Raw genomic sequence first — 13,059 nt, 5'->3', positions numbered from 1 at the left:
TTATACTTCCTAACAATAATACTAGATGGGTAGTTATTTGTAGAACAGGAGAAGTAGAATTTGTTTGTAGCACGATGAACGTCACAGGAACACTGTTGTGATTGTTTGAAAGAGAAATATCCCCCATAGGATCAGATATCGGAAAACTTGGTCCGCACTGGAGGGGGCTGTTTAAAGAGGTAATGGCAAAGTGCAGCCTTGCTTGAGGAAGTATGTTGCTCGAAGCAGGCTTTGAGAGATCAAGCCTCACCCCACTTCCAGTTCATTCTCTCTGCTTTGTGCTCATGGATGAAGATGTGATCACCTTCTGCTCTGCCTACCTGCTGACATGCCTCCTGCCATGATGAACTCTTATCCCTCTGAAACTGTAAGCCCAAGTAAACTCTTCCTTCCTTCTATAAGTTAATTTTGGTCAGTGTTCTATCACAGCAACAGAAAAATAACTAATATAATTGTCTTCTTCATATAATAGCAGGAAATATTTCTGTGTCCATTCCCACCTAATATAACAGGAGAAATACGAAGCTCTTTAGCTTGGTTGTAGATTATTGGGCATAAATTTAACCTGCCATAAATGGGATTTAAGTATCACATAGGTGTCTGGACAGGATAGAAGACTTTTAAGAACTCCCCCCACCAAGTATTCCATTTATTTATATTATAGGATACTAAACTCCATCTAGAAATGCTAATAGGAATTACAGTCAGATTTTTTTATAAATAAATCTCTTTGCATATGTTATCTAGTTTCTTCCAAGACATTTTTTAAAGACAAAAACACCTGGTAATCAGATATTGAAAACCTGTCAATATTCATACACCTGAAACTGATGGCCAAAATCAAGGCTCTCTGTTATAGTATTTAAGAATTTGATACCCAACACCTTCTAAAACTTTAGATGAGTGCCCAATTAGCCTAGACTCATCCACTCTTTTTTATTTTAATTCTTCTCTCATATATTACATCCCTACCACCCCCCTCCCTCCTCTCCCCAAGTCCCTGCCCTCCATCTCCTCTTCCCCAGATTCACTCCTCCTCTATTTCCCTTCATAAAAGAGCAAACTTGCCAGGGATATCAACCAAGCCGGGCAAAACAAGTTACGATAAGACTAGACACAAAGCCTCATGTCAGGGCTGGACAGGCAACCTAGCAGGAGGAGTTTAAGCAAAGCATCTGAGTATAGAGACACTGTCTCAGCTGAGTGAAACTGCCTTGTTATTCTAGAGAGATGCTAGTAAGATGAGCTACAAAAAAAAAAATGTCAGCTTGGTCTCATGTGATCATAGCAGCATAAGGAAATGAGAACACAGTAGCCTTGAAGAGAAAAGCACACTGGCATTACTAGTAGAGTTTCACTGATGATTTTCCACTTTCCAACTTTCGAGTATCCTACAAAAAAATGTCCAGTGAGATAAGATTTCTGTGTGTTGGAATGAAGGCTGCCCCTTGACCTATTGGCACGTGTTGGGTTACACCAAATCCACAGTGCAAGTATGTCAGATTCCCATGTTCCAACTCACTGAGCCAAAATGCCTGGGGTGACAGCTTGTTGTTGTCCAGTGCTGACCATGAAAACTGTGCCTTACTTACAAACTTGTGAAATAAATTTCCAATCACCTTCTGCTGTTGTCCCATGTAACTGCACCTACTCATTCTTATGTTGATTATCACCCCTTCAACAGCCATGGTGGAAGATGAAATTCCCAGTGCATGCAAAAACATAAATGTTTTTGACTAAATCAACCCTTTAATTTTAGTCTTACAGTTTGTTGTTGATGTTGTTGTTTGGGGGAGGGCTTATTAATGTTTTGAATCCTACCTCTGTGGGTGGGCACATCTTCAATTTTATTTTATTTTGTCTTGTTTTCCTTCCTGTGTCCTGGTCACCTTACAAATAACTATGCCGTGGCATTCTCACAAAACATTTCTGAGCTAGGCATCTTCATTAGTTTCATTTGGTAGGCAAAGAATCAGAGGCACTGAGAAGATCGCGCATTTTTTTCAGTCACAGGAGAGAGCAAGGATTTCAATTCAGGCTTTCTGGTTCCATCCACTTCATTCTTTCTCCAACTAAATCCGATTACCTCTTAATCTGAGCCTCAGTGACTTCATCTGGAACCACAGTGCTGATACCATTATCATCCCCCAGAGTTTCCTCAATAACAACAAAAACTGCTGCACACTCTCTAAATACTACAAATACTAATTGCTCTTTCACTTAGAGTTAGCATTACACCTCAACTCCCATTCAATCAAAGTAAGCAAGGGCCCAATGGAAAGTTTCAACTGGAGAAGAATTGGACTTTGTTCAAAAACCAAAAACACCTGGCAACCAAGTCCAAGATTCCCCTAGCTCAAATGATTAGCTAAAGCAGATGTCTTACGTATTGAAGCTTAAGTTAACATAGCTATTGTCACCTAATGCTTCTCCTCTCCCTTCTCTTCTGAATTTTGTTCTCAGTGTACTAGCTGGCACAATTGAAATATGAAGTTATCAGAGTTACAAGCTAAGAACTGATCCAATTCACACTTCAGCTCTTGTTTCCATGAGTGGTCCAGAGCTACAGAGAGAAAACACATTATTTTCTTGTTCCATGAGGCAACAAAACTCAGTTCACTCCATCTCTCCAAAGACTTCTTGGGCTCAGCATTCTCCTCTTGGGCCCATCAACATTATCGCTTAAGAAGTGACTGTTTCTTAAAGTCCTTTTTAGTTCTAATACTTCCTGAAGGCCTTTGACTAGTTAATGGCTCTGGTGAGATATGGCTAGGTTAATTTTTTACAAGTGTAAGTAGTTGTGGCTCTTCTTTTGAATATCTGCCATTTCTGAAAAGCCATCATTTTAATAGCTTCTCTGTGCTTGATTCCAAAGTTAATAAGAAGTGCATAGAATTTCCATGGTAACCAATCTCGGAAAATCCCAGAGGTAGCTGCTCACTCCTCTACTGAATCTTCCAAAGCTTAGTACTTTCTTTATGGCATCATCAAAGAAAGCATGCAAAATATTGTTCTCCTACATTTGCATTTAGTCTTATTACAAATATGACATAGCAGCAATGCTTGGTGTATTTTCTGAAAATAATGAGCATCATCCTTTTTCGTTAGTTAACATTCAATTTGCAGATAAGACCATTAGATCTTCTAAAGTATACATTGGATGATTTTTAGTGCATCAACAAGGTTATACAACCATCACCCATCTCTAGTTTGTGATCACTTTCATTGCCCTAAAAAAATGATACCAATCAAACATCAATCCTCCCGTCAACTTCTACCAATTACTAATCTACTTTCTACCTCTATTTTCCTGTTGTGGATACTTCATCTACATGCAATCATATAACCAGTGGTCTTTTTGCAATGAACTCCTTCCTTTTAGCATAACGTTTTCAAGACTCACTCGTGTATAGTATGCATCAGTACTTCATTTCCTTTGTTGCTGAATAATCTCCCTCTGTGTGGCTAGGCATGTTTTGTTTTCCATTCATCAGTTGATAAATGGTTGAGTTGGTTCCATCAGTCTGCTCACATGAATAATGCTGCTCTGACCCTTGTGCATATGTTTTGAAACAGACACATTTTCATTTCTCTTGGGTATGTAACCAGGAGCAGAATTGCTGAGTCATAGGGTAATGCTCTCTACGGGTTAAACAACTGTCAAATGGCTTTCAAACTACTGCGTCATTCTACATTTCTGCTAGTGGCATACGAGCATGCTAATTTTTTCACATCTTGTCAACACTTCCTGTTACTGCTCTTTTGAATTCTAGTTATCCTATGATATCTTATAATAGTCTTGATTTGCATCTCCCTAATGACTAATGAAAACATCATTCTTTACCAGCTAACATAATAACTAATTTCAATTTTTACATACTACATTCCAGGTATTTCTTCCATATTGTGACATAGTTGCAATCATAATCCCACTCTATTTAACCGAGTAATGGTTTAGCACAGATGCAATAAACTTTAGAACAAGATGTTATGTTCCCAAAAGCATGTCTGCAGGATCTGGGAGAAAAACTATCAACACATAGACTTTCTTAATTCTTTAGCATATTCTGCTATGAAACATACTTTACTGTAAGTGAGAACCAGATTATAAGAGTCAAGAGCTCACTGTGGAAAAGTAAGTTCTAGGTTTTGTAAATCCTGACTGTATTTGCACCAGAGTGTAAATTTATTTATCTGATCATAATAACTACTTGAGCTATACAGCACAGATGTAGACTTCTAAGATAGACGTGGAACTAAGTCATCAAAAATCAAAGGGAGCCGGGCGTGGTGGCGCACGCCTTTAATCCCAGCACTCGGGAGGCAGAGCCAGGCGGATCTTTGTGAGTTCGAGGCCAGCCTGGGCTACCAAGTGAGCTCCAGGAAAGGCGCAAAGCTACACAGAGAAACCCTGTCTCGAAAAAAACCAAAAAAAAAAAAAAAAAAAAAAAATCAAAGGGAATAAGATAGATATAATATCTATAGGGAACTTTCCATTAAGTGATGAAATCACACCATGGAGCTCCAAGTCCAGCCAGACCTATACTTCACCATCTTGCCACTCTTATAATCCACTCTAAGTCCCTCAAACATACCAAGTTCACTCTTTGTATGCACCTGTGTGTATATCCTTGTGTACACATGTGCACATACCTGTGGAAGCCAGAGGACAACCTTGGTGTCAGCATCAGGAATGCCATCCATCTTCTTTGACTCAGGGACTCTCACTGGCCTACAGTACACACCAATTAGGCTAACTTGACTATCCAGTGAACCCAGTCATCCTCCTGTCTCCATCTCCCCAGTGTTGGGGTTAGAAGTACACACACCCCATTCAGCATTTTCCCATGTATTCTGTGAGATCAAACTGAGGTCCAGGTGCTTAAGAAGCACGAGTTTTATAGACCAACTAAGCTATCTCCCCAGTCCTATGTTCCCTCATAAACAGAGTCTTCTATAGAAGGGTTTTTCAAAAAAGTCTTTTTATCCACTAGTTTCACTTGATACCTTCCAGGCTGCCTTAGACCTTGTGTCCATTTGGTAACACTGCTGTGACAAATTATCACAGACACAGTGATGGAAGACAACACATATCGTTTCCAACATTTGGGGAGTCCATTGGCCTAGGAGGATCAACGTGTCTTATGGAGTTGTGTGCTTGGGGCAGGGAGCTCCAGGGGAGTAACTGTTTCTTTGCCTTTTCCAGGTTCTGGAAACTGGTTCATTCCTTGGCTCATGTCTTCTTCCTCCATATTGAAAGCTAGCAGGGTAACATTTTCAAAATATCTCCTTCCTTTTCCCTCTTCTCCCCGGTTTCCCTCCCTCTCATCCGTTCTCCTATAATGCTCCCTTCTTATGAGGAACCTTGTGATTTCACTGGCCCCACCCATATAATCCACAATAGTCTCACATTAACAAAGTCTCTTTTGCCATATCAGGTGGAGTATTTACACATTTGGGGATTGGGATATGGTCACAGAAATCTTTGGGAGTCATCATTTAGTCTGCCACAGTCCCCTTGTCATAATGGCTCATCACAGTAAACAAATGTAGAGACTCATTCACTGGACATCACAGCTTCCACAGGTTATAAGCACCTTACAGAGCAAAGCTTATGTGCTCCATGGATATTCCTAAGGTCCACTGCATAGCTGACACTGAATAAATATTTAATGAGGTCCTAACTAAGTGACCAGATTGGTTTTGCTAGACCACAGGGGCTGAAGGAGAGGAAGAAAGCTAACACTACATCTTAAAATGCACTGAAATGACTAGCTAAGCAATTAGGATTGTCAGATGTTGTGGCACATTGTTTTAATCCCAGCACATGGGAGGCAGAGGTGATAGATCTCTATGAGTTTTAGGCCATCCTGGTCTATCTATTGAGTTCCAAGCCAGCCAAGGCTACACAGTGAACGTTTGTCTCAAAAATAAAAACTTCATTCCATACACACTGTGCTCTGTCAAATGTGCTTCATGAGAGGTTAACATGATGGTAATTGTGTTATTGGAATATGAAACCAATATAAGAACAGATTCAACTGAAGGCAAGATGACCAAGCAGCAGGACATAGTAGCATGGGAGTTGTGTGCGTGAGGGGTGGGGGAGGAGGCAAAAAAGAGGCAGGGACAATAAGAATGAGAAGCTGGAAAACGATGTAAGGAATCTCTTTAGACATTCTTATACATTTCCTTCAGATCCATGCTATAATGAAAGAAGTAAACATCATAAGATTTGAGAAGAGGAGAAGAGAAGAGAAGAGAAGAGAAGAGAAGAGAAGAGAAGAGAAGAGAAGAGAAGAGAAGAGAAGAGAAGAGAAGAGAAGAGAAGAGAAGAGAAGAGAAGAGAAGAGAAGAGGGGGAGGTACTAAATACCTCCTGGCCTGGTAACCATAAGCAACCAGGAGAATGTTAATAGCAACCAAAATAAACAACAGAGATAATAGACAATGTTCAAAGGAAGGGGAGTTTATCATTCTGCTTCAGATAAACAGAACCTGAGCCATTCAGTGGCCACCCTGAGAAGATTGCTACCAGGAAAAAAGAAAATATATGTCACATGCTTGCAGTGATGAGCACCCCTGGGTGATCTAAAACTCTGAACACAGGCTAGATATTAAGAATTTAAAGATGAATGGAGTTCTGCTTTCAGGTACTTCAATGGTTGCAAGAAAACAATGGATGCAAATGGAAAGTAGGAAATACAGAAGATTTATAGTAATGGCTATATGCCAGTTTGCATTTGTTTGTAGGATGCTTGGCATGGGAGCCCCATGTGCCCCCCTCCTGAGTACCTACTTCTGTTTGTTTTGTGATTCTAACAATGCTTCCCTAGATATCAATGTAATACCTCTAAAATATTTTTATTTGTGTTATACCCTCAGGATTCAAAATTCCCAAGTCCCCCCCAATCTCCACAGTGAAGTTCCTCAGCTCTGGCACTATCTTTCCATGATGATTCTTTGTCATGGGAATACCCTGAAAATTGCAGGGTGTTTAGCCATTTCCCTGGCCTCCCAACTAGATGTCACTAGCAGAACCCCCCACCCCCGCCCCGTAGTAGATAACAATATCCTGCCAACAATGCACATACAGAAATTCCTGGAACTTCTTAGTACATCATAGAAAGGAGGAATTAAAGTTTCAAATGCAATTAAAGTTTGCTGATCAGATGTCCTTAAAATAGTGAGATTACCCTGGATTACCCGGATGATCCCAATGTAAGCATAAGTGTCTTGAAGAAAGTCAGATGGAGAAATGACTAGAGAAGAAGGATCAGAAAAGATAACAACATAGCTAGCTTTGAAGATAAAGGGAAATGTGCTTCTGGGAAAGGGAAGGCTGCAAATCTTAGCAGCCTTTGGAAGGAACACAGCCCCACTGGCATCTAAAATGTAGCCTAGTGAGACTCACTGCAACTGCTGATCTTCAGAAAGGGAATAGATTTGGGTTGCTTTAAGCTACGAGGTTTGTGATCAGAAACTAATACAGCAGCACTACTAGCTGTAATATCCCAAAACATCTTCAAGATTTTCCAAATATCTCTTGAGGACAAACCCACTGTCAGGTTAAGAGTCCCTGGTTCTACAGAACAGAGTTCAAATTCCTCAGAATCCCATATTAGGGCTTTCTCTGATAAACACTGCCCTGCCTGCTGAACAAGATCACCCAAGAGATAGTCAGATACCATCCTACATAACTTCTCGCTTCACAAATAGGCTACATCATCTCACCTCTATACAGATGAGAAGAGACTCCTGGAGGATAGAGAGCGTGCTTTGACCCTCCTGTCATTTTTATCTATGCTTATGGGTATTCCTCCACAATGTGCCTGACTTCTGTTTTCAACACATCTCTATGTCAAAAGCCTTGTAGTTGTTACATATATTAGGTCAAAGGTATCCCAACTGCCCCATCTCAAACATATTATTTCACTTAACTCCTTGTCATTCTTCTTTATTGAAACTCTAGTGTTACCAATGCCTCTGTACCAATGCATACCCACTTTTTTCTTTCTCAGTGAGAAATAACCCCCCAAGGGCTGAGGAGATGGCTTACCATGCAAGTATGAGGACCTGAGTTTGAATCCCCAGAACCCACATAAGTCTGGTCACAGTACCATACATCTGTAATCACAGTACTCATGCTTTAAGATAGAGATGGGAGATTCCAAAGTTTGCTCTCAGGCCAGCCTGACTCACTGGCTTTTGATACTTCAAACAACAAAGAGACCCTGTTTTAAACAAGGTGGAAGGTGAAAACGAACATCTTAGGTTGTTATCTGGCCTACACATACACACACACACACACACACACCTCAGACAAACACACAAATATACACAAGAAATGACCTGCCATCTCCTTGTGAGTGATCTTTAAGTCATACTTAAAGATCAAATTCAACCGTTCTCAAAACAGCGAAAAACCTCTAAACCCTGCTGAAAAGACTTGCTCAACTCTGGTCTCTCATAGTGCTAATCATTTTATACCATGCCCTCATTAAGAACTGACCCCACATTGGGACATCTCTGCACTCATGGTACCTAGAGAAATAAATGCCTTAGATGGGAATGAAGAAAAGAATAGAAGCCACAGATCCAGAAATTAATGTGATTGTGAGGAACTCAAGCTGGCAAATGCCCAGTAGTATAAAGGCATAATTCCAGGTCTGGTTCCCAAGAATCAAGAAGATTCCAGTTTTGAAAGAACAGGTAGTATTCCATTATCAGAGTCAGGGGCAAAGCTTGGCTGCTAAAGAATACAAGTTGGTAAACATGTACTGATTGCATCATGATACTGTGTGTCCATGAATCTGACTTGGGAAAAGCAATCCTGAAACACATAGTAAGAGAATTTTAACAGAGTCATTCCTGAGTTTGTCTAATAACTCCCAAGTTTAGGCCATAAAATAGCCATTCCTGAGCATCAAGTGAACCCAAGTAATAGAACTGTGAGCATTTATAAGAATCTTGAGGGTGGAAAATGTGTGACCAATTTTGTTTAAAATTACAGAGTCTGCTCAGAGAACTAAATGCAGATGGATATGATCCATCACTGACTAAACCTGAAAATTAATTCCCAGATATTCATATGGACTTATGGGAATAGATAGAAAAAATATGAAGAAAATTTAAGAGGTATGTGGGGTCTGCAAGAATGGCTCCAGAGGGATCTTCATGGGTTAAAAACCAGAGGAAAACAACAGTAACACATTAGTCCAGCTCAAAATCCTTCTGTAGGCACTTGCTAGATGCCCAGTCTGGGATACTACACTCCACATCACAAATGTGATGGTTCTCAGCTAGGGTGGGTCTATCCCTAGAAAGTATTTGGCAGTATCAACGGTTTTGTTGTGCTACTAAGATAAAGGGATGATGTGCTGACTAGTTTTATGTCAACTTGACACAAGCTAGAGTTATCTGAAAAGAGAGAACCTCAATTGAGAAAATGCCTCCATGAAATCTGGCTGTAGAACATTTTCTTAACTAGTGACCCAGCTCATTGTAGGTGGTTCCATCTTTGGGCTGGTGGTCCTGGGTTCTATAAGAAAGCAGGCTGAGCAAGCCATGAGGGGCAAGCCAGTAAGCAGCACTCCTCCATGACCTCTGCATCAGCTCCTGCCTCCAGGTTCCTGCCCTGTTTGAGTTTTTGTCCTGACTTTTCTCTGTGATGGAAGTGTGAGCTGAAATAAACCCTCTCCTCTCTAACTTGCTTTTTGGTCATGGCGTTTCATCACAGCTAAATAGTACCCCAAACTAAGACAGGAGCTCCACGGGCATGTAGTGGGCAGAGGACAGGGCTACTCAACACTGCAACACCCATAGCAGAGAATCATTGGGCCTCAGATAGCAACAGTGCCAAGGTTGAGAAACCCTGAGGCAGAACAACCAGGAAAAGTTCAAGAAAAAAGTCTGTGTGAACCCAAGTGCACTTCCAAGGCCTCTGAGTAACCACACAGGGTGCTCACTTGCTGGGTTTTTGCAGCCATTAGTAACGGTTCTCTTGGGACAAAGGACACAGCCTGCTTGCAAGCAAGAAAGACAGGCAGTGTTCAATGGGATGAATTTTCCTGGGTTTTGAAAGCGTTCCAGGATATTCAACCTTTGAAAGGTAACCCAGACCATTAAATTCCAGTCCTAAGGGTTATATTAGGATAGGTTGGCCTCTACTGAAAAAAACAAAACAAAACAAAACTAGGACTGGACCTACATGCCAGGATTCCACCCAATCACCTCATATATGCCTCAAGCATAAAGGGATTCCCACCCCGGCCCACTTACACACATAAACCTTTTATGAGAAAATTTTGTTCTTTTGCTAGATGGCAATGTACTCAGTTTTAACCACTACAAAAGGGTGAAAGTCACAGTAGATGAGTCTTGTGCAGACTGTCTATACACTCTGAAATGGACAGAAGCCACCCAGTATTGCAGCAGCTCGAATTCTCATTCATTGAGTCTGAGATTGTTAATGCCTAAGAATGTCAGCAACTATCAAATCTGAACAGTCAGCTTGCTTCTGGTATCTCTCCTCTCCCTCCTTTCTCCTCCTTCCCCTCCCTTCTTTAGATTAGTCTGTTAAGGTGTGTTTCTGAAACTGCGCAGGAATTTTGCTTCTCTCCTTCCCGATACCAAGCCAGTTGCTTTGGGTGTAATGTGGTATCTCTGCCTCAACTTTTCTTCTCACCGACTACATCCCCGATCCAGTTGGCAATGTTTTGGTCATTCTTTCATAATCTGCATACCATGCAGCAGCAGCAGCAGTGGTTACTCTAACTTAGTCACTAACATTAACACCAGTCGATGCTGTTATTTATGATCAATAATGCTGATTTTTGTTGAGTGGTCTATTAAAACAGAAATTTAACAGTTATCTCATGCTAACAGAGCTGAGAAGCTATTTTCAAACTGTTTGGCTTGGTTGTGTTTCCTTTATTTAGCCTAAATCTCCAGCAATTACATAGTATTTAATTTCATTTCTGTAATGCTAACTGTGCTTTAAGATATTTAATTACAATTGATGAGATCTCCCTTCCTTTATGGAAACAGATCCCAGGCAAACCTATAGAGTTTGTGGACTAAACCAGGAAGGAGGTGGTCATTTTTCAACCAACTACTATTTATTCTCTAAAAGTATGCTGCTTTCCAAGTCCCCATCAACCACAGTTTCCCAATGGCTCTATTCTCCAGTCAGAACCAGAGAGCCAAATTTGAAGGAAATCAGATAGCTCCCTCTGAGTTCCCTATTTATTATTGATTCCTGATTCATGTCTATTCCAGTAACTACTAATTGTCCTTAGTGGAATTTGGGCGGATTTCCATGATATTTCAGACCCTTAAGCACAGAAAGTATTCAGTACCATAGATTTCTGAAATTACACCTTTGGGGAAAAGAAGAAATCAAAGCTAGAGATTTATAGTAGTTATTCTACCTTGCCACCTACACACACACACACACACACACACACACACACACACACACACAATCTTTCAGAATAGTGTCTGAATTCTGTTGTAGATGTATATCAAATCATATTTCCTCAGCTCATCGCAAAGAACTTAGCAATGAATCATTTTGAGTTCCTAAAATCATTCAGGTTGGGTGAAGAGATGAGATGACCCTTTGATTGACTGTAGCATCAAAAAGAAATCAGAACACCATCTTTTCCTCCAAGTCCTGTGACCACTCCCAAGTGAACCCTAGTACTCCACCGGACACATTCATAAGTTGGGCCCCTAGGGTGTTCCCATTCTGGCACCATCTAACCAGATTGAATCAAGCAGCTAAGGCGGGTGCCTCACGCTGTAGATGGGATGAACTTAAAGACAGCCACCTGGAACTGCCTGGGGCATCCAGCTTTGGGCTGTGAGACACATGGCGCCGGTCCCTACCTCGGACCTCCACACGACATACGGGTGGCTACGACTGTTAGGTGGCTGCTGGAACTTCCTCTGCTGGAGCCATCTCCTAGGAGAAGCGAAGATGCCATTGGGGCCTCCCCCAGAGGGCCAGAGGATGCTTGCGGAACTGCGGCCACTCGCGGAGCCGGCCAGGACAGAAGGCAGGTCCCAGGCCATGCTCTTCTTGAAACCACTGCGACTCAGTGGGACCTCGTAGTCAAAGTGGAAGCTGCCAGAAGGCGACTTTTCTTGAGGGGTACTGGGTGTGGAGAAAGACGAGCATAAAGGTCTGGGTGTCGGGAACCGGGTAGCCCGAGGGTGCTGACTTCGGGGAGAAGACGTGGAGCGGGAACCGAGACCCTCGGCTAGTTGCTGCGGAGAGTGGAGGCGGCTTACTGTGGAGCCCCGCAGGCCGCCCTCGGTGCCCATCTCGCTCCCGCAGCCACCGATCAGGGCTGGGTCCAGGCTGCGTGTCTGGCGCAGCTTCCTTTTGGAGAATCCCTTGGCTGAGGCCGTGCCGCCCGACGCGGGCGAGGAGCAGGAGAAGACACTGTGCAGCAGGCTCTGGGCTGACATCTCGGAGGGGCTGAGTCCCGAGGGCCACCTTCTCTTTTCCCTCCTAGATCGCTGGAGGCTGTGACCTGAGAAAACAAGTGGTTGGAGTAGGCTGGAGGAAAGCTGCCAGGCGGGGCTCTCCAAGGATGGTGGAGGGCAGTGCCCCGTTCACGCGCCACCAGCGCGCTCCAAGTGTCCTTGCGGAGGCAGAAACAGGAGCTCCACCCCCAGCCTTCTAGGAAAAAAGAGGTACGAGTCCCTTTACCGCCTTTAGAACCTTCTCCCGGGAGCCCAAGTCTCAAAGAGGCTAAGGAAGAGGAGGAAGAAGGTCAGTGGTTCGCTGAGATCTTAGCTCCAGCCCGCTTGCGCCACTCCCCCTTCCCAGCCGAAGGCGGGAGACTCTGCGCTCCAGCTCTCTGGCTCTGGACAGCCTCGAAGTCTCCAGCAAGCTCCTCCTCGTGGCCTAAGGACAGTCCTGAGGGTTCGGGAGGAGATTGCCTGAGAGTCCGCCCAGAGCACGTCCCTTGTGCTCCCGGCGCTAGGCGGTGAGAACTCCTCAGGGGCACCCGAGCTCAGTTGCCAGGTTGCGCCCCCATGCACCTTC

At 42.8% G+C, this 13,059-nt stretch overlaps 1 protein-coding gene across 1 annotated transcript in view; it reads right to left on the bottom strand.

The window, feature by feature from the left end:
• Nucleotides 1–12,621, bottom strand: part of Arhgap6 (Rho GTPase activating protein 6) — a 479,616-nt gene extending 466,995 nt beyond the window's left edge. Inside the window, exon 1 of the mRNA XM_006994323.4 lies at nt 11,892–12,621. Within this exon, the coding sequence (XP_006994385.1) occupies nt 11,892–12,476 (585 nt within the window). The 5' untranslated portion in view covers nt 12,477–12,621. The remainder of the gene's footprint in view (nt 1–11,891) is intronic.
• Nucleotides 12,622–13,059: the final 438 nt, after the last annotated feature.

This window comes from Peromyscus maniculatus, chromosome X (assembly GCF_049852395.1).
Source record: "Peromyscus maniculatus bairdii isolate BWxNUB_F1_BW_parent chromosome X, HU_Pman_BW_mat_3.1, whole genome shotgun sequence".
NCBI classification, from domain to species: Eukaryota; Metazoa; Chordata; class Mammalia; order Rodentia; family Cricetidae; genus Peromyscus; species Peromyscus maniculatus.
The sequence above is the reverse complement of the archived record's forward strand: the minus strand, read 5'-3'. Positions and strand labels throughout refer to the sequence as shown.